This window comes from Trachurus trachurus (genome assembly GCF_905171665.1).
Source record: "Trachurus trachurus genome assembly, chromosome: 5".
Classification (NCBI taxonomy): domain Eukaryota; kingdom Metazoa; phylum Chordata; class Actinopteri; order Carangiformes; family Carangidae; genus Trachurus; species Trachurus trachurus.
Genome location: NC_139896.1, coordinates 19,643,100 through 19,669,183, shown reverse-complemented (window position 1 = coordinate 19,669,183; position 26,084 = coordinate 19,643,100). Strand labels below are relative to the sequence as shown.

Genomic DNA, 26,084 nt, shown 5'->3' with positions numbered 1-26,084 from the left:
ACAGCCTGTAACACCAGACAGAGTCCAGCAGGGCGGCTACCTTTATACTGTATGGAATATTACTGTAACGTTTCCTCAGGTTTTAACTCCTTACTGTAAATGTACATGTGTTGCTTAATGTCATGTCGTTGTTATTAATATTGTGGTATTTAGAGGTTGGATGAGTGACATAACTGGCCCTGCTGCGTGTGTGTAGTTGAAGCTGAAGCAGAGAAAATGAAAACCCCTCTCTATGTATGAGAAAGTTGAGTGTCGTCGTTCTTCTTAAATTAAACTTTATTGGTCCCTGTTCTCTCGCCTGAATAATTAATGAGCTCCATAAATCAGCTCTAATGGAGCTGGACTCAGTGGGACTCACTTTCTCATCGTTCAGTCTGATCCAGCTGTTTCACTCTCTCCTGCTGTCTGGACTTACTAACAACCCTCTGGGGTCAGAGGTCACTTCCCACCTCATGGGAAGTCTCCTGTTTTGCACAAACTCAGTGGAGAGTGTGAATATGTCAGAGAAACAACGGAGCAGGGTGCAACACTGCACAGATCATTATTTATAATAAGTGAGAACTGATCAGAGAGCAGTTACAAGCTGGAAAATTTACTGTGTACTGAAATACAAACAGTTGAAGTCACAGCCTGTTCTTCTCTCATTAGTAATCAAGCTAGCATTGATATTAACTCACTGTTTTAAAACGTAAGAGTATGTTTGTTAGATTGTGTGTGAAAACCATACATCTGCAGTTTCAGCTGGTTTCTCTATGAAAATTAAGTTAAATACAGCAGCAGCTGCATCACATACATACACATACACATACACACTGTATACACACTTTATCACACTCTCTCAATATAAACGTTGTGCAGTGCAGGTAAATTCACAGTGATGATAGTGGGTGTGGGGCCAGCCATGTTCATGACTGAACACTTGTGCATGGAAGTGTGTGTGTGTGTGTGTGTGTGTGTGTGTGTGTGTGTGTGTGTGAACATGAATGCCATTAACATTGTCCTCTTCATACTCACACATAGATGACGACGACGTGGTGCTCGTGGATCATTTTGTTTCTCCCATAAGACCAGTGTTAGCCAAAGTAAACCCTGCGTCAGTGGACACCAGGCTTCTTAAAGGCATGGACGGGGATCGAACCCATGATCTTTGGTTTACGAGACCAACGCCTTACCACTTGGCCACCACGCCTCCATGAAGACTGATCATTCATCATCAATAGCATCCTAACCTGAATATTCAGTCATGGACTGGTGGATCACTCCCTACGCTCCCAAAAACTGTTTCATGGACACAAAGAGACAAATAAAAACAAAATGATGCAAATGTCAATCTGAAAACTGTAACTGAGAAGTCAGGTCACAAGGTCATTGTTTGTCTAAACCAGTCACAGACACAGTGATCTGTTGTGTTCAGGATCCAGATCTTCCTCTAAACACTCTGAGTGGAGACTTGAAGAAGGAAACTGGTGTTTTAACTGTTTTACGTAATGTTGCTCTGCTGGACTTTTTGCTCAGACCCTGTGAGTCCAGTCTCTTCACACTGACAGTGAACTCACCGCTGTGACCATATGGAGACATTCAGTGGAGTCATGGTGCCATCTAGTGGAGACTGCTCATACAAGCTATATACAAACTACCTTGGATGATTTTTGTTTGTACTGCAAGGTTTCAATAAAATGAGATTAAACAAAAAGTTAGAAATTACTTGATAAATGCTGTGTAGAAAAAACTCTCAGAATCGTATTTAAATTTAGTCTGTGCAGGAAATACGATCTCTGCAGGTCTGTGCTGATTGTGGATGTATTGGGGTCATGGGTCAACCTTTGATCAATTAGAGACCTCAAGTATTTATAGGACAACACCCTCGTTTAAGATAAGACATTTTTTTCCCAGACTTATAAAGGTAATCTCTTGTTTTTAATAAAAACAAAGAAAATTGATTTTATTTATTTGTTTATTTATTTAGGCCATTTTGTGTAAAGAAGCAAAAAAACACAAACACAAAAACAAACAAAGTGGATATGAAATTACAAATGTTATATGTCTGACAGTCTGAGACGGTTTGGTTTGTAATAGTTTATGATTGCAGAGGATGAACAGCAGAGAAAATAAGACACAGATCATACAGGAGTCAGACACTGTAACATGGTTTAGAGAACTGTTGACTGTATAACTGATTCTCATTCATTCATTCATCATTCTATTATTATTATTGGTCCTAAATGTGAACCTTGTGAATGTATAAATATGTATAAATGCAGAGTGAATGTTGTCACTGTGGTTTCTGGTTGTTGAAGAACTGACTCGAGGTACGGACTCACATCAGGGTCAGAATGAACAAATACACACATAGGGATTCACAGATGTCTTTTGGGATTTATATGTAAATGCCTGATTCCACAAAAATATCTCTCACTATATAAAGGGGAACAGAATCAACATATAAATTAATAAGGTTCACAAATGTGTCTCCGATGTACACACAAATATTTCTAAATGATAGTATATATGATAATATATGATGGTAATTCACAAATATACAGTATGTTTTAAAGAATTTACAATTTTCCTCAAAAACACAAACAAACTGCTGTGACTGACTGAAAGAAGGAGACGTCTGATAAGTTAAGATAAGATAACGGAAGAAAATGCACTTGTGAATCTGTATATCTTCATTTATTCATTTTGACACAGGTCTGACTCTGTACCTTAACCTCACCATGAGACAAAAATAAATATATATATTTTCCATATAAGATGTTGTTTGATTTCGTTGTTTTATGATATTAGACAGATAAAACACGACCATGTTTCCACTGTTGGCACATTCAAGTTATCGTTTGCATTTATGTTCATGTTACTGTTCAGATCAGATAAACTGCTGAGTGTTGATGTGACGTCAGAGGCTGCTGGAAGTGACAGTGTGGACTGGATTTACAGATGTTTGTGATGAGACTGATCTCAGGTCTGTTTCCTGCTCAGAGGCGTCCATCAGTCAAAATAGTAGTTCTGGATGAAGACAGCATGGACACCAGCAAAGACCGGAGAGAAGTTGTAGATTAGAGCTCTCTCCTCTTCCTGAAGACTGGAGAATTGGTGATTGTTCTTCATGGCTGCAGGAACCGGGGAGAAGAAGAAGAAGCAGAAGAAGGATTTAGTTAGGAACTGTTTAATGATGTTTTTTTCATTAAAGCCACTTTAGGATGAAATGCAAAGTTTCGTCAGAGCTGTTATTTGTATAATTTCAGTTCAAATAAACCACATATACTGTGACCTGATAATAAATCACAATAAAATAATATTTAACTGACTCTAAGATGACAAACAGGATACATCATTCACATACTGATGTGAATTAGATTTAAGTTAAATCTTTAGTTCCACATAGGGGTTGCACAGACTAGTCGACTAATCGACTAGTCGACTTTACTGCTCCACAATGACGTTTTCAGCTTGACGTCGACTAGTCGCTGATCATGTGACAGTCCAAGAGTAGCGGCTTGGAACAACAGCTGAGTGCGCTGAATGAAAAAAATACGAGCGCCGTCAAGCTGGATAGAACGAGCGCGTACCAGACAGGAAGTCAGGCACAGAAAAGGCGAGAGAATCCGGTCAATTTTCAAAATAAAATAAAATGATGATTAAGTTTGCTTGTCCGTCTATAGATATTTGTCAGTTGCGTCTGCACACAAGACACACATCCATACAGCGCTAGAGACAGACCTGTGTGTGGAAAACCGAGCAGATACAGACGGGTCGATGTTTGACCGGCGCGGAGAGAGCAGGAGAAGCAGCTGCCTGAGATCAGCCAAGCGCCTGTGAGGCGCTGCGCTTCCGCGGGCAGTGTGTCCGCGCTGCCGGCAATTAAAAAAAAAAAAAAAACTCCGCTCATATCGACAGGTTTACGTCGCGCACAACAACAACAACCAACAACAGCAACAACCAACCAGGAAAAAAGTGTGACTGAGCAGGACTGTGATGGTGACGAGGCCTGTGTGTCGTTTTCCTCCCTAATTGTTTAATGGACAGTAGCTACAGTATTATCTTTTGCACTTGTAGCCTATAGGAGTGTATGTTACAAAAAACCAAACTGATTTACAGCTTGTTGTTTATAAAGCTGCTGTTCTGTGGACTAATTTCTGTGCATGAGCTTCTGTCAGTGAATACAGATTGTTGCAAAGCATTTCCCTCCTCCTGTGATTTATGATGGGAAAAATATGAATGACGTCATCAACGACTAGTCGACGTCGACTCGACTTTCATAACATTAGAGTCGACTTTTAAAAACCTGAAGTCGTGCAACCCCTAGCACAGTAGATTATTGAACTGTCTGTAGGTGAAGCTTGTGTGGCATGACTGAAAGCCCCAGGACAGAAACTTAACTGAGAGGGTTTCAGACTTAGTATGAGGTATGACTCAACATTAAAATTCTGTGATTTTTAGGAAAAAATAAGATTTATAATAAATATAGATAGTATATAGAATATTTCAGACAAACTGATTATATTAGTGAGATTAGTGAATTTCAGAGATTTTCCTAAACAAAGATGGAGGACACAGTAATGGAGGAGAGGACACAGAGAGGAGATGGAGATGTCCAGGTGAAAAGCTGTTACCTTCAGAGATGAAGAAGCAGGAAGTGTAGAAACTGGCCTTGACAGAGGAGGTGGTGTGAACCATCCCTGACTTGTCGATCCACTCAAAGGGACTTTTCTCTGGATGCCATTGGACGGCATAGAACGGGTAACGATAAGCTGAGGAGAAGGAGGAGACACAGTCACACTGAATCTGAATTATTAATCTAATTAAAGGTGAACCGCTGAAGGTAATGGGGGTGTTGTCTCGGTCGTCACCTTCCATGGTGGAGATGAACTCCTTCTTGCCGTCATTGTTGGTGGTCAGGATCTTGTAGAACCTCTTCAGCTTAGTGTTCCTGGTGTAGTTCTGTTGATCAAACACAGCGTTAATGTAGCATCAGATACTCTGACCCTGAATGTTGGACACCACACAGACTGGACCACAGAGATGTTAACTTACCTGTCACACGGCATTTTAACCTATGTTCAAACCCTGACACTGAGATCGTCACCACCTGATCATCATCCGCCTCAGTGCAGCTCCCAAAAGAGGTGTGGTGGCCAAGTGAAAAGGTCTTGGTCCAATAAACCAAAGTTTATGGGTTTGATCACTATCCCTGCCTTTGAAATTTAAGAAAGTATGATAAGATCTTGTGCAGTTTTGTACGCCACTCGTTCACCTGCAAAACAGCTGAGCCCAATTATTATTATTCTGATATCTGGCCGTTTGTGGATTAGCTGGGGTTAGGAGAGCCTTGTCTTGTGTGTGTGTGTGTGTGTGTGTGTGTGTGTGTGTGTGTGTGTGTGTGTGTGTGTGTGTGTGTGTGTGTGTGTGTGTGTGTGTGTGTGTGTGTGTGTGTGTGTATGTATGTAAGTCCTGTAATGTGTTTCAATGTATTTGTTTTTCTTTTATTTCTTTACCTGACATTGTATCATTGTATCTTTTTGTGGAAGGACCCCCTCGAAAATGAGATGATTCATCTCAAGGGGCTATCCTCAATAAATAAATTCAAATTCAAATTCAACACACCGAGACTCATCAGTGACATGATGATCTTCACAGACTTGTACAACCCAAGCCCCATTCATGCCTTAAAACATCTAATGTCAAATCCATCTCATCAAAAGGACGAATGAACATGTTAAAAATAAAAAGCACACTAAACATATGATGATGTGTTCAACACTGTGTCGGAAACATCAGGAGATCGTTTTTTTTTTTTTTTATGAGAAACAAAAGGCGTGAAGACGAGAAGAGAAATAATCAAATCTTACTTTAACCTGTGTTTTAAACATAGACTGTAAAAAGAATGGACGTAGCGTCCGTGACGTCACCTATTGGTTTAGGTGAGTCGTTTTTGTGACTCAAATATGGCGGCCTGAACAGCGCCATGTTGGATTGGCCGGCCGAGAACCCGCCCACTGGCCTCGAAGCAGCCTGTCTCCGGACCGCTCCCGACCTGTCACTCAACGTTTCTGCGCCCTAATTGGCCAGAGTTTTAACCTAATAACAGTAAAACGGTAGAGTAAAAAAAAAATTCACCCCCCTCAGAGTGTGTGCGGGGGTAGAAACTATCAATTGAGACCAAAAAACGTTCTGACACCAGGCTTTGATCATGTTTATTGAGGATGTAAAGTCGGCGATTTTAACATGGGGGTCTATGGAGAATGCTCCCTTCTGACACCAGCCCCCAGAGGAAGCCGAGGCCGAGGGGATTGCAGTTTTTTGAACGCGGGAGTGAGCTTCACTTCTCAGACCGACAACTGCCCCCTTGGTTTTAAACCACATGTAGGAACATCTGGAATACCACTCTTCTTAGGTTCATGTTGAGGATCCTGGAGGGCTCTACAATCATGGGTTCAATCCCCATCCATGCCTTTAACCTCAGACTAGCAGTTAAGATTTTTAGTTGCTAAATAAAGAGGAGAGAGACAGACCTGGATGGACAGACTCCAGCTGTGAAAGTTAGACGTGATGTTTTCCTCGGACAGAGACAGCAGCAGATCTTTGGGGAAGCCCTGGAACAGACGGCTGGATTTGGCCGCTGGAGGACAGACGTGGATCAGTGTGGAGGAGGCGGGAGAGAAAAGCAGATGAACAGAAGTTAATAACAGGACATTGACATTTTTGGTTAATAAGCTTCACTGATCATTTTGACTGTACTGATCCATATGGTTCCTTCAGCCTCGTGTGTGTCAGAGTCTTTCATTAGCATAGGCTCCACCCACACCCACAACCACTCAGCACCACGAGTGACAGTGCTGAGGCCTCAGTACAGATCACATCTCAACTAATCGGCACATCAGGACAATTTGCTCTTTAGAAGTTTTTCTAGCAATACTCCTGTAAAAGGAATCTCCCCTTACCTGTCTCAAATAAATACATGCTTGTATGCCTCTGTGATAGTTTGGAAATACTTGAGAAAGTTATGCTTGAGGCTGGTTTGTAACAGAGTTTTCTAGTTGGTAAACTTTTAAAGATCCTATAAAGCAAGATTTTACAAAAACACTAACAACACAATTCCTGAAAACATGTGAAAGGAAAACCACCAAAAACACAGAACAATGTGGTATTGAATTGAAACAACAGGAAGTAAAATAAAACCACAGTCTCTCTCAATGTGGTTTAACTGTATTTCATCATTTCTGAGTTGAGCATTTTTTGAGCAGGTCCCAAAATGAGGAACCAGTGACACACTTGGACCCTTACTTACTATATCCCTTCCCCAACAATATAACAGTATAAAAATGTGGAATCCACTGACATCGGCAGTTTCCTACTCGCCCTCAAATGAAAGTTTGTTAAACGGTTAAATTACTAATAACTGTGTGTATGTCGTTACTGTAGAACAATAAACCATAGTTGAGGCCAAGCTTACGTTACCTTACATTACATCACCTGTAACTGCAGTGACCTCCCCTCCCCTCCCTCCCAGAGAAGGTGTGGTGGCCAAGTGGTAAGGCGTTGGTCTCGTAAACCAAAGATCATGGGTTCAATCCCCATCCATACCTTTGTTCTATAGCTGTAACCTTAATAAGGGAGATAATTAATCTCTGTGACTTTATGTGGTCACACTATAAATACCTCAGGATCATCCAGTCTGGGTCTACATTTCATGACAAAGCACGTAGGACTGAAGAGGTCTTTGCTGCTTTGAGGTTTCACTAACATCTTTCACTGCTCACACACTGTGGATGAAATGCAAGAATCTATCATCCTGAAGGAGGGTTGTGTTTGAGGGGTCACCTGTGACTGAAGCTTTGACCATGGAGAAGAAACTCACCATGGAGACATAAATCCACCATTCTCCTTTTTAAAGATGTAGTTGTTCTTTTTGTTTACCAAATGTCAATTAAATAAAGTTATTTCTAAAGCTCAATAACTGACTGTCTAATACAAATCATTAATGCACTGCGTACTCATCTTCTATGAATGGTTACTTTACAAACAATGAGAAGCTGTACTGTGGTGCTTAGGTGAGTTGGTGCAGGTATCAGAGAAAATCAGTCACAAACCATGAGGTGTGAAAACCACAACTATCTTTGAGTTAACTAAGAACATAGTACAAGATTATAGCTGCTGCGCAGTGATGGGTCGGGTCCGGGCTACTTTTGGGCAAATTTAGGCAATTCTGAGCATCAAACAGGAGAATAGGAAGACAGAACAGTTGACCTTATAATGTTCAATTTGCATCAGTTGAGGATTGAACCCACAACCTCGGGAACCAAAGACCATTGTCTGTCGCACTGAGCTAATTGACAAGAGGCAACAGTGGCTTCACAAATTGAGTAAGCCATTCACTGTCGTGCAGGCAGATTTGAAACCACAGTAAAAAGAAAAATCAGTTTTTGAGGTAAAATAATGATATGTATTTGTTAAACATCTACTGTGACTCTAAGATGTTAGGAGCCTTCACACATGGTCCAGTCCAAGCTATTTGGATTTTTAAATTTAGAGGCTTGCTGTGATGCCACCATTAGGACAATTGTCTTGTGTTTCGTGTTGAGGACATCTGACATTTTGATCTGTCATCATCATCATCATCCTTGCTGGGTCTTGAACTCACAATCTCTGACACCAAGAACCAGCTCCTAACTCGCTAAGCTAATTGGCTGGTAGTGACACCTGCTGTGTAGTTTCATTTATCGACTCAGGGAGTCAATGCCCGGGCAGCTGTTGTCAAGGCAGATTTCGAAAATGGTCAAAATGTCAGAAATTCTGTTATCTAAACAAAAATCTGATCTGAACCGAGGAGAAAACTTTTCTCGTATCCTACAATTTTTATCCAATGAGGAGAGAGAACGGCATGAAGGGCTGTGTGTGCAGCCAAGGGATGCGCCTGAATGTGGTGACGTAGGGACGAGGACTGTTATGGTGCGTTCAGGGCAGCCTGTAAGTCGTGTTTTTCCGACCTGTGAAGTCGTACCAGTTCGATCTGGTACGAGTTCACGGGTCGGAAGTTACGAGTGGCCGTTATAGTGCACTTTCACAGGTAAAACAGGTCGGAAAAACACGAGTGGGTTGCCTGGAACGCTACAAAGTCGTAAGTTGTGACTTGAAGCTGTAATTTATGGTTTCAAAAGCCTGCCTGGAACGCAGCATTAGCCAAAACGACCGGATCGCTTACTTCTGCTTTAAGTGGACAAAAGTTTCAGCAGTTGAGGCTACATTGTGGTGAAGTTTCAAAACTGTAGCATCTACCGTTGGTTTGGTAGGAATTTTTAAAGTTTTAAAATTTAAATGTTTATTGTGCCCCCCGAGGGGGGGCACATGTCCTTGGAGTTGAGTGAATCTGGCATGGGGTTGGATGTTTCTGTGAAGTTTGGTGAGTTTTCGCCCATAGGAAGTATGACTTCCTTGGAAGAAGAAGAAGAAGAAGAAGAAGAAGAAGAAGAAGAAGAAGAAGAAGAAGAAGAAGAAGAAGAAGAAGAAGAAGAAGAAGAAGAAGAAGAAGAAGAAGAAGAAGAAGAAGTCCTAGGAATACAATAGTGTCCTGGCAGCTTAGCTGCCCGGACCCTAATAAGAGGCTGTATGACAATGAACACAGTGACAACCTCAGCATAGGCTCCACCCACAACCACTCTGAGCACCACGAGTGACAGTGCTGAGGCCTCAGTACAGATCACATCTCAACTGATGTGATCAGCAGGATAATTTGCTCTTTAGAAGTTTTTCTAGTAGGACTCCTGTAAAAGGAATCCCCCCTTACCTGTCTAAAGTAAATAAATATGGTTGTAAGCTTCTGCACTGGACTAGTTCAGAAATGCTTAAGGAAGCTGTGCTTCAGGCTTGTTTTGTAACAGAGTTTTCTAGTGGGTAAATTTTCCTGTTAAAGCAGAAGTAAGCTGAATGTTTGTGTTAATATAAGTCTTAAATAGTTATATCTTCCGACAGCAATCACTTATATAGAGTGTTGGTCCGAAACACAGGTCTGTCAGTCACTCTGCTCTGCTGTAAGCCGAGGAGAAAACTTTCCTTGTATCCTACAACCTTTATCCAATGAGGAGAGAAAACGGCATGAAGGGGCGGTCCTCTCTGTGTGTGCAGCCAAGGGATGCGCGTGCATGTGGTGACGTAGGGACGAGGGCGGGGACTGCTAACTCCATCGGCTGACAAGAAGTTAGCCAAAATGACCGGATCGCTTTAAGCAAGATTTTACAAAAACATTGTGTATAAATAAATAAATACTTCACTTTGGAAATGCTTGCGGAAGCTATACTTGATACTGATTTTGTAATATAATTTTCTAGTGGGTAAACCTTTAATGATCCTAAAGCAAGATTTTACAAAAGCATTGTGTATATAACAATACAATTCCTGAAAACATGTAAAAGAAAAACCACCAAAAACACTGAACTATGTGTCCAAATGACCAAATGTCGATTCAATAAAGTTATTTCTAAAACTCAATAACAACAGTGATGTACAAACATTTAAGCTTCAAACAATTTTTTTTTCTGGTGCCACCAACAGAAAACAACGATGATATTTGCATTAATGACATGTGTTCATCCACCGGTAGCCTCCTGTGTGACCGAGCTGCAGTGGATTTCCTGTAACTATTTAAACCTGTGAATGCAGCAGCAGCTGCTCCTAACAACCTCTGTCCTTTATGTCCACAATAAAGTCCTCAGGTCATTTCTCAACTATTAAGGTAACAGCTGTAGAACAAAGGTATGGATGGGGATTGAACCCATGATCTTTACAAGACCAACGTCTTACCACTTGACCACCACACCTATGTGGCAGGGAATGGGGAGGTCACTGCAGGTGTGTTGACAGCAACACATAACTTTATTGAATCGACATTTGGTAAAAAAAACTACATCTTAAACAAAGAGAATGGTGGATTATGTCATGGTGAGTTTCTTCTCCATGTTCACAGCCTCAGTTACAGGTGACCGCTCAAACACAACCCTCCTTCAGGATGATAGGTTCTTGCATTTCATCCACAGTGTGTGAGCAGTGGGAGATATTAGTGAAACCTCGAAGCAGCAAAGACCTCTATTGTCCTGCATGTCATGCAGATGAAGCAGAACAAAGGTATGATCTCTGGTTTACGAGACCAACACCTTACCACTTGGCCACCACACATATGTGGCAGGGAAGGGGAGGTCACTGCAGTCACGGGTGTGTTGACAGCAACACATGTAACACGTAAGCTTGGTCTGAATTATGTATAATTGTTCTATCTACAGTGACGACAGACACACAGACACACAGTTATTAGTAATTTAACTGTTTAACAAACTTTCATTTGAGGATGAGTAGGAAACTGCCGATGCCAATAGATTCCACACTTTTATACTGTTATATTGTTGGGGAGGGGATATTGTAAGTTAGGGTCCAAGTGTGTTACTGGTTCCCCTTTTTGGGACCTGCCCAAAAAATGCTCAACTCAGAAATGATGAAATGCAATGAAGTTTAACAATCCAATTCCACAATTCAATACCACATAGTTTGGTGTTGTTGGTGGTTTTTCTTTTACATGTTCTTAGAAATTGTGTTGTTATATATACAATGTTTTTTGTAAAATCTTGCTTTACAGGATCTTCAAAAATTTACCCACTAGAAAACTCTGTTAGAAAACCAGCCTGAAGCATAGCTTCCTCAGGCATTTCTAAACTAGTCTAGTGCAGAGCCTTACAAGCATTTGTTTGTTTTAGACAGTTAAGGGGGGATTCCTTTTACAGGAGTCCTACTAGAAAAACTTCTAAAGAGCAAATTATCCTGCTGATCACATCAGTTGAGATGTGATCTGTACTGAGGCCTCAGCCCTGTCACTCGTGGTGCTCAGAGTGGTTGTGGGTGGAGCCTATGCTGAAGCGGTCACTGTGTTCATCATCATATTTAATGAGATTTAATGAAATTTAATGAAAAATATCTGATACAGGAAATAAATCCTTTCCATCAGACTCAAATAAATAACAACATACAAAAATTAAACACAAATATACCAACCCATACATAATCACTAAATACATATAACAGAATAATCCCCAAAAAGCTCAAGAAAACTACAAAACAAAAACAAAAACAAGAAAGAGAAAGAAACAAACACGAAACAAAATAATTCATACCCTTGCCCTGTAATTATATAAAAAGTCCTTGTTTGACCAACATTGATCGAGTCTATTTTTAAAAGAGTTCATTGACGGAGCCTGTACTACGTCCTCAGGAAGCTCGTTCCATACTCTTACAGCTCTGAGTGCAAAAAAATATTTTCTTTTGTCACAACGACACCTTTTTGGTAGGAGTTTTAAGGAGTTCCCTCTTAGCTCATAACTATTATTCCAGAAACTAACAACCGGCTCCACTGTGGGGTCATATATTTTATGTACAAGTTTATACACCTCAATCATGTCACCTCTATACCTCCTATAGACAAATATTGTTATTGCGATTCTTATATTGAAAGCCCAAGAAAGTAGAATTTACTCAGGTCACAGATAAAGTACATCAGTGCTGGGCTCGGAGTGACAGAGCTCTCGTAGGATCTCTGTCAGGAGTGAGCCCTGATTTCAGGAAATGGTTCACATGTATCTTCTTGGGCTGGGCCTGCTCCGTACAAAGGTTGGACTTTCGCACGATAGAAGATAATTGGCCAGTTACCTGTGACGTGGACAGGCCAACCACTGTCCATGCATGTTCTCAATGTGATAAGCAACATGATGTGTGTGTTGTTGATCAGGCGTGTATCTAATGTAACAAACCTAACTGACAGATTAAGAGAACTCAGCAGTTACATCTTGTTCTTGTTTATCAGGCTAGAGTCACACTACCTGGCTTCATGTTCACACACATCAGGGGCCTCATGTATCAATACTTGCGTGGATTTCATACTGAAACATGGCGTACGCCAAAATCCAGAAACTGTCGTACGCACAAAGAAAATCTGGGGCCTCATGTATCAATGTTGCGTACGCACAAAAAAGTGGCGTACGTCATTTTCCACGCCAACGTTCAGATGTATCAAAAGTGAAATGACCGTGGAAAAGTGCGGTGGCCCACGCCAACTCCATAGCTGGCGTACGCACGTTTCTACTGCTGTTGTTCCTTTGGCGACACTTAGAGGTGAAGCTGGGAAACTGTTAATAATGTGAAAACAATTAGTCCTCAGAGTAATGTGCACATCAGAGACACATTTATGAACAACTAACCCATCCACATGTTGCAATTAGATAGGTGGATAGAAAAGCATGCGCAAAGTGGTGCAGAAAATAGCATCAGCTTTAGTCTTAAGATATTGCAGATGCTGCAGTGCGAAGTGCACACGAGTCCCGGAGGTTTTTTTTTTTTTTTTTGCACATGATGACTCCGAGGGCAATTCTCTTGGAACTGAGCGCAGTGCGCTGCAACCGGCCTGAGAGCGCGACACGGCGGGGAGCCATTGCCTCCATTCAGGTGCTGACCACACTGTGAACAGGAAGCATTTTTATACTATAAATGTACAGATCATATGTGATGCGTAAATGCATCACATATTAACAAACATTGTGGCGAGGTGGCTGGTTCAGCGCACGATTCATTCATTCAGCATAGTTGGGGACAGATTACAGGCTGGGACTGTATGCGCGCAAAGTAAATGTATTTGTTTAATTGTCCTATGTAACCCCCCGATGCACATTGAGCATGTCTGCCGAAATATCACGCTGTCAGTGACTTTCTTTTTGCTGGTTAAACTACACAGACTGTGTGAAGTACTTAATGTCAATAAACACATGCGTAAAGTTGGACATGTGTCTTTATCAGCCTCCCTGGCGCACTTATGCATTTATTTACTACGCGATCTGTGTATAAAAGAAGGCAAATAAAATCATAAATCCATTTCACATAATTTAATTAGAGTACATTGTCTGCTTTCATTTGGGATGACAGCGGTCCTCCGCCTCACGTTCACCTTTATATAACACACACACTCTCCCACCCCCTTTGTGATGGTGCCGGAGGACGGCAAAAAAAAAAAAAAAAAAAGATGTTTACACGGCTCAACTTTATCGAGGAGCACCTTCAACTCAAATTTGGTTAAATTGCTGTTCCTCACAGTTTTTCATGGTGTTATCTGACCGTAAAGAGAAGGGAATCATTGGTGCAGACCTTATTTACATTGATTTGCATATTTAAATGGGGGCGTGGACAGGGAGGAGATTACCACTTCTACATGTGCGCTCAATTCCACGTTGATTGGGATGTACAAAGGAAAAGTGCTTGGATCCATGAGTACGCACACTTTGATACATCAGATTTTCTTTGTGCGTACGACAGTTTCTGGATTTTGGCGTACGCCATGTTTCAGTATGAAATCCACGCAAGTATTGATACATGGGCCTCATGTATCAATACTTGCGTGGATTTCATACTGAAACATGGCGTACGCCAAAATCCAGAAACTGTCGTACGCACAAAGAAAATCTGATGTATCAAAGTGTGCGTACGCATGGATCCAAGCAATTTTCCTTTGTACATCCCAATCAACGTGGAATTGAGCGCACATGCCGAAGTGGTAATCTCCTCCCTGTCCACGCCCCCATTTAAATATGCAAATCAATGTAAATAAGGCCTGCACCAAAGATTCCCTTCTCTTTACGGTCAGATAACACCATGAAAAACTGTGAGGAACAGCAATTTAACCAAATTTGAGTTGAAGGTGCTCCTCGATAAAGTTGAGCCGTGTAAACATCTTTTTTTTGCCGTCCTCCGGCACCATCACAAAGGGGGTGGGAGAGTGTGTGTGTGATATAAAGGTGAACGTGAGGCGGAGGACCGCTGTCATCCCAAATGAAAGCAGACAATGTACTCTAATTAAATTATGTGAAATGGATTTACAATTTTATTTGCCTTCTTTTATACACAGATCGCGTAGTAAATAAATGCAGAAGTGCGCCAGGGAGGCTGATAAAGACACATGTCCAACTTTACGCATGTGTTTATTGACATTAAGTACTTCACACAGTCTGTGTAGTTTAACCAGCAAAAAGAAAGTCACTGACAGCGTGATATTTCGGCAGACATGCTCAATGTGCATCGGGGCGGGGGGTTACATAGGACAATTAAACAAATACATTTACTTTGCGCGCATACAGTCCCAGCCTGTAATCTGTACCCAGCTATGCTGAATGAATGAATCGTGCGCTGAACCAGCCACCTCGCCACAATGTTTGTTAATATGTGATGCATTTACGCATCACATATGATCTGTACATTTATAGTATAAAAATGCTTCCTGTTCACAGTGTGGTCAGCACCTGAATGAAGGCGATGGCTCCCCGACGTGTCGCGCTCTCAGGCCGGTTGCAGCGCACTGCGCTCAGTTCCAAGAGAATTGCCCTCGGAGTCATCATGTGCAAAAAAAAAAAAAAACCTCCGGGACCCGTGTGCACTTCGCACTGCAGCATCTGCAATATCTTAAGACTAAAGCTGATGCTATTTTCTGCACCACTTTGCGTATGCTTTTCTATCCACCTATCTAATTGCAACATGTGGATGGGTTAGTTGTTCATAAATGTGTCTCTGATGTGCACATTACTCTGAGGACTAATTGTTTTCACATTATTAACAGTTTCCCAGCTTCACCTCTAAGTGTCGCCAAAGGAACAACAGCTGTAGAAACGTGCGTACGCCAGCTATGGAGTTGGCGTGGGCCACCGCACTTTTCCACGGTCATTTCACTTTTGATACATCTGAACGTTGGCGTGGAAAATGACTTACGCCACTTTTTTGTGCGTACGCAACATTGATACATGAGGCCCCTGGGGTTTCTACTGCTGTTGTTCCTTTGGCGACACTTAGAGGTGAAGCTGGGAAACTGTTAATAATGTGAAAACAATTAGTCCTCAGAGTAATGTGCACATCAGAGACACATTTATGAACAACTAACCCATCCACATGTTGCAATTAGATAGGTGGATAGAAAAGCATGCGCAAAGTGGTGCAGAAAATAGCATCAGCTTTAGTCTTAAGATATTGCAGATGCTGCAGTGCGAAGTGCACACGAGTCCCGGAGGTTTTTTTTTTTTTTGCACATGATGACTCCGAGGGCAATTCTCATGGAACTGTGCGCAGTGCGCTGCAACCGGCCTGAGAGCGCGACACGTCGGGGAGCCATCGCCTCCATTCAGGTGCTGACCACACTGTGAACAGGAAGCATTTTTATACTATAAATGTACAGATCATATGTGATGCGTAAATGCATCACATATTAACAAACATTGTGGCGAGGTGGCTGGTTCAGCGCACGATTCATTCATTCAGCATAGCTGGGGACAGATTACAGCCTGGGACTGTACACAGTAAAATCAGCATACCCAAATTAACACTGTAAGAGTTGATTTTAACACTTTTAAAGTGTCTATATGGGTCCACACCTGAGAGTGTTAATTTAACACTTTTTCAAGTGTTGGTACCTTTACACTAAGTTAGTGTAAATTTGACACTTTTTGGAGTTGAAATTTAACACTGCCTAAGACCAGCCAGTGTTAGTTTTTTTAACACTTCGATGTAGTGTTAGCAATTAACTCTCTCAGAGTACTATTTCTTAACTATACAAGTGTTACCTCTATAACACTTAAAAGGTGTCAATATAATTCTTATATAAATATATATTCCTAAAAAAATACTAGGAAAATAAACTTTGCGAAAATAAAAAGGTAGTCGTGTTTGGCAGTTCAAAAACATTTATTTTGAAACTTGCACCACAAATACTAGAACATGCAACAGTAAGGCACAATGTATGTCCTCTCACTCTCATTAGAGTATTGCTTATCAAACGGTCTAAAATACGTCAGCTGGTCAATGAAAATCACAATATGTTCATTATTTTTCTCTTCTATACAGTATGCATGAAAATGTTCATCGAAGTACAGTGTGTCAACAGCACAGCCTATTATGAAAGCACGTTGCTCATGTATTATGATATTACAGATTTTCTTAAATACAGGTAGGTCATCATGGGATGTTCCAGTGCATACCAACCAGTCAATCTGGTACTCTGTGCCATAATTTCTGACCCAACGTGTAGTTGAAACATCTGAACATGGATCTAATTGTAATGCATGACAGAGTAATTCTCCACCTTCCAAGCTATCAATGCTTTTTATTTTTAAAGGACCAATCTCAAACCGCTTAAAACAATAATTTTCATAGTAAAATGCCAGTTGACGCTGGTGTTGCTTTACTAGAGATTTAGTAAGGTTTTTAAAATTTGTTACAGACTTCTTAAAAAAGTAGTGTTTTGCTTCGAATCGCATACACCACATATGAATAAGAGGGCCAATTTTTTTTATAATCCTTGGATAATGTATCATTAGGTGGTGTTTGGGAATCAATTTCTTATCATGGAACAAAGTTTTGAACATGTTATGGTGGTCACAGATCAAATGTTTTAGGTAACATATCATGCCATCAGTAAGGATAGGGGAGAAGACTATATCAACAATCTGTATCAAGAGGAGCAATAAATTCCAGTGATTATTGTCCCTTTCAACCACGTCACCAAAAATAAGTGGGGTATTGCGCAGAATACACCATGACTGAATTGCATTTAAACCTAAGTGCTTGCTGTTGTCCTCAATTTTTAAGTGACTTGGTTTGTTTTTACGTTCCATGTGTCCATAATTAAAACTCTGTATCCTATCTGACAACGTGTTCAAAGAGATGTAACCATTTTTAAGCAGGTACTGGAAAAACAGCTTAAGCTCATACTGTACGACACCCTCCAACAAATCATGCATTATATCAACTGCAAAATTATCAGTACACTGAAAATACTGTAATGAATCAAGCACACAAGGTTTTTTTACACCATAAACAGTAGGTAGAGCAGGATCTTCACGTAGTGCATTACAATGTTCAATATGAAGCTCTCTGGAGCGCAATGTAAATCCTGGATTATCCTCAGAAAAAACAGACTGAATTTCTTCCTTATTTGTCAGACAGAACCTACAAAAGTATGTTGCACTGAAAGATTCAACAAAGCCGAGTAAACCATTTAAAGCAAGATTATCTCCTGTGACTTGAATTACAGAGCCAAACACTGGTGCATCAATAAATGGAAGTTGGATTCCTTCAGTTTCTAAAATTTTCAAATCGTCAATTAGAGGCTTTAATATTTCTTCAAAACCGTATGTCTTTAAATCTTGGGTGTAGAAAAGAGCTGCAAGATGTACGTTCATTAGCACAGAGTTCACCTTGGGTGGGAGGTTTTTTAAAGTAAAATAAACACAACCAAGTTTGTGGATCCCCTTCTTAGAACCCAACGGATTAGCCGTTTCAAAATCGTCATAATAAAGTAAAATTTGTAGAGCATGTCTCTGTTGTGAAAAAAGAGGATGGTTTTGGAAATAAAACCCATCATTAATGTCTTTGTATGTCCCCTTTTTACAGTGTTTCTCTTGCAAGAAGCACTCCCTTATCTCACTGTTGTTGAAAATGGATTTCAGTGTACCTAAAATGGGTACATACATGTACTTGTCTGTTACAGGAATCTGACTATATACACCTGTAGTTCTATTTCTACGTGTATCCATTCTCACACCAAGGACAAATTCTTTAGGCTCAACTATTTCCCATTTTTCATCATAATATTTTTGTCTCTTCGTCTGTGTGTTAAATTTTGAAAAGGGATTGTCTAATTGATTTAAACAGTGCTCTACTTTCTTATAAATTTCTGACTCCTTAGTTTCAGAGGAAAATGTTTGGAGAACTGCTTCTTGTGCTCGACTTTGAACATCACTAATAACTTCCTCCATCGAACAAACTATCGTTTGGATAGTGCTTTGAGAACAACCAGAGGTTTGTAAGTGTGCAACAACTGAACCACACATTCTTTCAAGTGAGTTCTGTGTAATTTCAGGGGGAACCTGTAACATGGATGCAGCAGAAGTTGTTGGCTGTTCACTTAAAGATTCAAACTCAAAATGTCTTTGTGTGGCCACTTCCTGGTTAGTATCGACCAGTTCTTCATGGTTCTTATGAACAGTCTTTAGGTGCTTTCTGAAGCCATTGTATGTACAAAAAGATGAAGGACATCCTTGCTCTCCACATTTCAAACGTAAGTTTTTAGCTGGATATAGTCCATGCTGAAATTTTAAATGTTGACAAAGACCTGAACAATTTTTGTGGTGCTTTTTACAAACAAAACATGTGAACATACTCAGACAGTTATTTCAACTGTGCTCTGACCTTTGTGAATTGGTGACATTTTAATGGTCTTGCAGTAGTTTGGCCCTCAGTTCCTTGACTCGTGGGGTTTCCTTTGTGGTTCCAACATCGATGTTGTATATCGTCGTTTGGATGAAAGTGTAGAATGCAGAAAGTGCTTCATCATAGGAGAGGCTGAAGACATAGTGAGTCTTGAACAGCACATCAAAAGCGGCCACCGATGTCTGAGCGTTGCATGGGATAGCTTTCTGGTCCACAACAATGAAGAACCTCGCGATTTTCTTCTTTTGCTCTCCGATGCAAAGGAGGAAAGGTTGCCTTGCATCAACTTTATCCAGGAATGTAGTGAGGCTGGCTCCTTCCTGTAGTTTGAATGACACATTATGCATAATACTTAGCATAACATAGTTACACAGCAAGAATTATTCTTACAGTCGAATCTGCACCTCATACTTCTTACATGGTAGTACAAAAAGCTGATGGTACATACCTTAATGAATCTGACAACATGATTGGCTGCCTGTGCTGAGCTCATCTTGGGAGTTTTTTTCTGGCCTTTTGATGTAGGGGGCAGGAGATGCAGCAGCAACAGGAGAGCAGACATATCACTATCCCAGCCTTGAAGACAAATATTTGAGACAGACAACAAAAGCATTGTAAAACATTATTTCTTGCTTACTACAGATACCATTTAACTAAAATGATTATTTTTGTTGAATAACAAAACTCAACCTCATATTCGTCATTATTAAAATGACAATCGATCAATTAATTTATTTCAGGACCACAAATTTAGCTTTGGATGACTGTTGCATATTGGATTTATTGAAATTGGCAACACATTGTATGTTGGATACAGAAAAACTTCATATTTACCGTAGTCATTCTCAACTTGAAGATCAGAAGCAGCCAGCAGCTCGTCAACATAAGGACTTGAGGGAAGACTCTGGCATTCTGTGATGACTCTGTGCTTGAAATCTGAAGACCACCTCGCAAGAAACCGTCCAGATACGTGGTCCCCGAACATCATGGAAAAATCCTGTTCAATCTTTAAACAGAGGCACAATGTCCATATACAGCTTACTAAAATGCACTTTGCATTAGGAGTCAGTTTTAAAATAATTTATAATAAAAACAATAATCTCATATACATAATACATATTCCTACCAGTCCGGCTGTATCAAGAAAACGAGGGAAGACATCCAACACTGAAGCTGTTGCATCCTGGTCATGAACCAGCTTCTGTCTGTAGTCAAAGGTGGCTCTCGTCTTCTCACTAACCACAGATTTGTCTGTTGAGTGTCTCATTATGGAGAGAGCCTCCCTGCACTCCTCACCAAGGAGCTGATCACCAATTAACAGAGATTCTCGATGGGTTGTCGGACTGTCCTGGAAATCAGGCCTGGAACACTCACGGAAGCCATCATGGGTGTTGCGTTGTACCGTCTTGAGTCTCCATGCAAGATAGCCAGTATTGGCCTGAGGATCATAGAAGTGTTCCTGCATGCATGCACACACATCAAATATTAAAGTAGTAGTGATTGCAGATACTGATTCTGATAATGTGGGCATTTTTTGACCTAATTTCAGATAATGTCAAGTCTTTCCTGTAGTGAAAAAAATACATTATGCTGCCTACTCATACCATGATGGCCCAGTTATACAACACATTTTTGGACTTCAAAGGCACATTAAAACTTACGTATCCACGTTTTGAGTAAGGATCTTGCAGATAAGGAAACAGGGTAACAATTCCAAGCGCGTAAGTGGCCCTGACATGCATGGGTGGAATCCTCCTTTAGAAACAAATTATTTATTAGGCTAGGCAAGGCAATTTTATTTGTATAGCCCGTTTTTACAAACAGTTTGTCTCAAAGGGCTTTACATCGCATCACAACAACATCCTCTGTCCTTAGACCCTCACATCAACTGAGGAAAAACTCCATGGAAAACCCTTTTAACAGGGAAAAATCGGAGAAAGCTCAGGGTGGGAAACAGAGGAGGGATCCCTCACCCAGGACGGACAGACTGGACAGAGATGTTGTTACAGACAAGACAGTTTACAGTTTATTATTATTAGATGTGTCCCGTCATGTTTTCCTTTGCCATTATATAAAAAATTATTTCTTACCCGTATGTTTCAACCATTTCCGCCACCAGAATGTTTATCATTTGCTTCCGTGTCCCAACTGACAATGTTTTGGTTTGACCATACTCTTTGATGATCTCTTCACCCTTCGGGTTGGAGCTGAGAGCAGTTTCAACCCTCTGCAAAGACAACATTAGGCAGAGCAGTGAACTAGGTGTCAGTGCACCGACACAGCCAGAGCCGTGAACTGAGACACTGGGAGCTTCCGCTACAAACAAGCTTAAAATATAGACTTATTTATTTTCGAAACAATTTCTCATGTCGGGGCTTCAATACAAGACGGACATTACAGACGAGCTGTATGGAGGTATTTGGATGTTTTTTGGTGTGTCTTTTTGCACGAAGAAAAGTAAGCCCTGTTCGCCACCGTCATATGGCAGTGCAGTGCTGCGCTGAGCCGCTGTAACTCCAAAAAGGCACAGATGGCTCTGAAACTTCTCCCAACCCTTAGTCGACATGAAAGTGAGTAAAAAATGAGTGAAATTTTAATTTTGGGTGACATTTGGTTAAATTTAGTTACGTTTCAGAGAGAGAGAGAATCTTTATTCATTATACTAGATAATGAAATTGTCTTCGGACCCACGGCTTAAAAACACAGACATACAGTACAGTAATAAATAGAATAGAAGAAAAAAAAAAAGTTTCATTTAAAAAAAAAGAAAGAAAGAGATGCGACAGAGCTGGTTGCACAAGTATGTAGGGTGGCTCGGGACGAGGGAGTAAAGTATAGCATTAGTGCAAGTCTGAGTGTGTCTGGAGGGAGAGTACATATTAAAGTCACATTAAATATAAATAGTTGAAATGCTGCCACTTATCTAGCACTAATTTTATGATCTAATACATGTGTATCTTGTTTCAAGGTTTACCTTTCTTGCTTCGTCACGATCCAGGTCTGCTTTCATGGCCCTCTTCCTGTTCCTTGTGGTTGGGAGGATAATAGTAGAATCTGATGAAATGGAAGAAGCCGGTGATTGTGCTGTGAAGTCTGGCATCGAAGCTGGTGATGCTGGAGGGTCTGGCAATGATGCTGGAGATGGTGATGTATCTGGTATTACAGATGAATCCGATTCATCCAAAGTAATAGCAATGTCTAAAAAACAGTTCAGAGAGGAATCAATTTAAATTAAAAAATAATAATTTATTGATTGGTGAATGATTAAAAAAAAAAATCAAGACAACATAACCTTACCTGTTATTGGATACTGGCGATATCCAACCTTGAAGTTTCTCACCCCTGACTTGACCAGCTCATCGAATGTGTCGGCATCAACCTCAGTCTCTGATGTGTCAGTCAAGCTGAGAACACCTTCAGTCACAAGTTGGGCCTGCAGACTAAATTTGTCTGTTACTGGGGGAAAAAAAGTTACATTAAGTGTATTATCAACCATTTCATTCAGACATTTAAAGCATAACATCTGAAAAACAAAACAGACACACTACAATAATGAAAATATTCTCTAAAATGGCCTATAAGGGTTTTTTTTAGCTTAAAATGTGTGGAGACAAACCTTCTATAAGAAAGTTCTGGAAGTCAAAGTTTCCATCAATTTGTGGAATTTTTATGTATTTTTGGACTCCTCCGTATTCCACCTTTGCCAGCATTTTCTATGTGAGTTCAGTGAATTAAAAGAAAGGATAGCTTCATGAACAATTTATCTGATCCACTGTTATTAAAATGAAAAGTCAATGTGAGCCAATATCATGCATTCATACATACATATAATAAATATCTTACCCCAAGAAATGCCAGGAGACATTAATGCATCTACACATTTTAAAAGACATAAGGCACAGAAAAAAAATAGAGTTAGTTATTTTCATGTCATTGAGGAAACCAACATTTAGCTAAGTGTCTCCCAAGATAAACCATAAGACAGTTAGAAATATAACTCCCTCTCAAAATAATAATGATATTTCTGTGTGACCCAGTAAAAACACATCGGTAAACATGAGCAGTCTGTCGAAAATTTCAGGCTGTGTGTTTATTACTTAAGCAATATCACACGTGAGGGAGTGCTGTTGTACTGTATATCAGCACGGGTGTGATTCGGTCGTAGGCACGAGGCCGCAGGCAATCACACCGTGCTGATATACAGTACAACAGCACTCCCCCGAGTCCGCTTCGCGTCGGGCCGAACAACGCCCCTTAGCCGTGGTATAATGAACATATAACACGGCCTGTCGTGATATAGGCCTATTGCTTAAATAATTATATTATACTTCACCAAGAGCTGTGTTATTTTCGCAAAAAGAAGGAGAAAAAAAAGTAGAAATTACTTTGGACGAAGGGCTTGCTAGCGTTAGCACAACTATAGCACGCTAGCTAGCAACTCCGAACCATTAGCATCATCTTATCACGGTTTCCCCCCCCCATCTTATCACGTTTTGTGTCTATGGTTACCAGTACAACGTGCATAACTCGAGCCAAACTTTCCGTTTACTGCCGTTACTCACTTTTTATGTTACAGTGAGACCAGCATGCATGCTAACCGCTAGCTCATTAAGCCACCTGCTTAATGAGCTAGCGGTTAGCATGCATGCTAACGGGTGGTTAGTAACAGCATGACGAGTAAAGTTACCGTGACTCACCATTGCAAAACGACCGGGTGCCCGAAGAGTAATATTAGTATAAAAATACAATATTATCAGATACTACTTCACGTAGCTTACTTACCGAACAGTGTAATCGTTAAAAGTTGAGAGGTAGCTCTGTCTTCAGCAGACCGATTGACACGCAGTCGAGAGAGTTCTGGCAGTTGCTTCAGCAGTCAGAGCGCAGAGCGGTGTTCGTAAGGTGGATGGGGGAGGGGCGACGTTAACACTTCAGGTGTGAAATACAGGATCAGAGTTTAGAGTAAGAAGTTCGGAGTTAATATTTAAACATTTACACTTACAGGTTTGATTTAGTGACACTTCCTTTTTACACTCGGTTTTGACAACAACTATTTAACGACCGAGAGTTATTTATAATGGATTAACTCTATCCAGAGTATAATTAACTCTACTAGTGTATGTCTAGTTTAACACCAGTAATTCAACTCTTCTCAATTTGCTGTGTATGCGCGCAAAGTAAATGTATTTGTTTAATTGTCCTATGTAACCCCCCGATGCACATCGAGCATGTCTGCCGAAATATCACAGTCAGTGACTTTCTTTTTGCTGGTTAAACTACACAGACTGTGTGAAGTACTTAATGTCAATAAACACATGCGTAAAGTTGGACATGTGTCTTTATCAGCCTCCCTGGCGCACTTCTGCATTTATTTACTACGCGATCTGTGTATAAAAGAAGGCAAATAAAATTGTAAATCCATTTCACATAATTTAATTAGAGTACATTGTCTGCTTTCATTTGGGATGACAGCGGTCCTCCGCCTCACGTTCACCTTTATATAACACATACACTCTCCCACCCCCTTTGTGATGGTGCCGGAGGACGGCAAAAAAAAAAAAAAAAAAGATGTTTACACGGCTCAACTTTATCGAGGAGCACCTTCCACTCAAATTTGGTTAAATTGCTGTTCCTCACAGTTCTTCATGGTGTTTTCTGACCGTAAAGAGAAGGGAATCTTTGGTGCAGGCCTTATTTACATTGATTTGCATATTTAAATGGGGGCGTGGACAGGGAGGAGATTACCACTTCTACATGTGCGCTCAATTCCACGTTGATTGGGATGTACAAAGGAAAAGTGCTTGGATCCATGCGTACGCACACTTTGATACAGATTTTCTTTGTGCGTACGACAGTTTCTGGATTTTGGCGTACGCCATGTTTCAGTATGAAATCCACGCAAGTATTGATACATGAGGCCCCAGATGTATCAAAGTGTGCGTACGCATGGATCCAAGCACTTTTCCTTTGTACATCCCAATCAACGTGGAATTGAGCGCACATGCCGAAGGGGTAATCTCCTCCCTGTCCACGCCCCCATTTAAATATGCAAATCAATGTAAATAAGGCCTGCACCAAAGATTCCCTTCTCTTTACGGTCAGATAACACCATGAAAAACTGTGAGGAACAGCAATTTAACCAAATTTGAGTTGAAGGTGCTCCTCGATAAAGTTGAGCCGTGTAAACATCTTTTTTTTTTTTTTTTTTGCCGTCCTCCGGCACCATCACAAAGGGGGTGGGAGAGTGTGTGTGTGATATAAAGGTGAACGTGAGGCGGAGGACCGCTGTCATCCCAAATGAAAGCAGACACTGCACTCTAATTAAATTATGTGAAATGGATTTACAATTTTATTTGCCTTCTTTTATACACAGATCGCGTAGTAAATAAATGCAGAAGTGCGCCAGGGAGGCTGATAAAGACACATGTCCAACTTTACGCATGTGTTTATTGACATTAAGTACTTCACACAGTCTGTGTAGTTTAACCAGCAAAAAGGAAGTCACTGACAGTGTGATATTTCGGCAGACATGCTCAATGTGCATCGGGGCGGGGGGTTACATAGGACAATTAAACAAATACATTTACTTTGCGCGCATACAGTCCCAGGCTGTAATCTGTCCTCAACTATGCTGAATGAATGAATCGTGCGCTGAACCAGCCACCTCGCCACAATGTTTGTTAATATGTGATGCATTTACGCATCACATATGATCTGTACATTTATAGTATAAAAATGCTTCCTGTTCACAGTGTGGTCAGCACCTGAATGGAGGCGATGGCTCCCCGACGTGTCGCGCTCTCAGG

General features: G+C 40.7%; 2 protein-coding genes across 2 annotated transcripts in view; both read right to left on the bottom strand.

The window, feature by feature from the left end:
• Nucleotides 1-2,991: 2,991 nt before the first annotated feature.
• The window catches only part of LOC310986735 (gamma-glutamyl hydrolase), a gene marked incomplete at both ends in the record, with an annotated part of 42,695 nt that continues 19,602 nt past the window's right edge, over nucleotides 2,992-26,084 (bottom strand). The window contains 4 exons of the mRNA XM_083972793.1: nucleotides 2,992-3,113; nucleotides 4,617-4,754; nucleotides 4,854-4,944; nucleotides 6,516-6,622. Coding sequence (XP_083828919.1) covers nucleotides 2,992-3,113; nucleotides 4,617-4,754; nucleotides 4,854-4,944; nucleotides 6,516-6,622 — 458 coding nt within the window. The remainder of the gene's footprint in view (nucleotides 3,114-4,616; nucleotides 4,755-4,853; nucleotides 4,945-6,515; nucleotides 6,623-26,084) is intronic.
• Nucleotides 16,716-24,437, bottom strand: LOC310986734 (uncharacterized protein). Its single transcript, XM_083972792.1, has 11 exons — nucleotides 24,061-24,437; nucleotides 23,122-23,151; nucleotides 22,895-22,991; nucleotides 22,576-22,734; nucleotides 22,253-22,476; nucleotides 21,369-21,505; nucleotides 20,940-21,033; nucleotides 20,405-20,737; nucleotides 20,113-20,284; nucleotides 19,727-19,854; nucleotides 16,716-19,598 (listed from the first exon to the last, which is right to left on the bottom strand). Exons 3-11 carry the CDS (start codon nucleotides 22,986-22,988, stop codon nucleotides 19,278-19,280), a joined length of 1,662 nt encoding a protein of 553 aa, XP_083828918.1. The 5' UTR covers nucleotides 22,989-22,991; nucleotides 23,122-23,151; nucleotides 24,061-24,437; the 3' UTR covers nucleotides 16,716-19,277.

What these genes read in the sequence shown, in the direction of transcription:
- LOC310986734 (XM_083972792.1), bottom strand. Translation starts at nt 22,988, where the DNA reads ATGCTGGCAAAGGTGGAATACGGAGGAGTCCAAAAATACATAAAAATT. An exon ending in GAAATGGTTGAAACATACGG is followed by an intron (nt 21,034 to 21,368) that starts GTAAGAAATAAT and finishes TTGTTTCTAAAG; the next exon opens with GAGGATTCCACCCATGCATG. An exon ending in ATGTTGTCAGATTCATTAAG is followed by an intron (nt 19,599 to 19,726) that starts GTATGTACCATC and finishes TTCAAACTACAG; the next exon opens with GAAGGAGCCAGCCTCACTAC.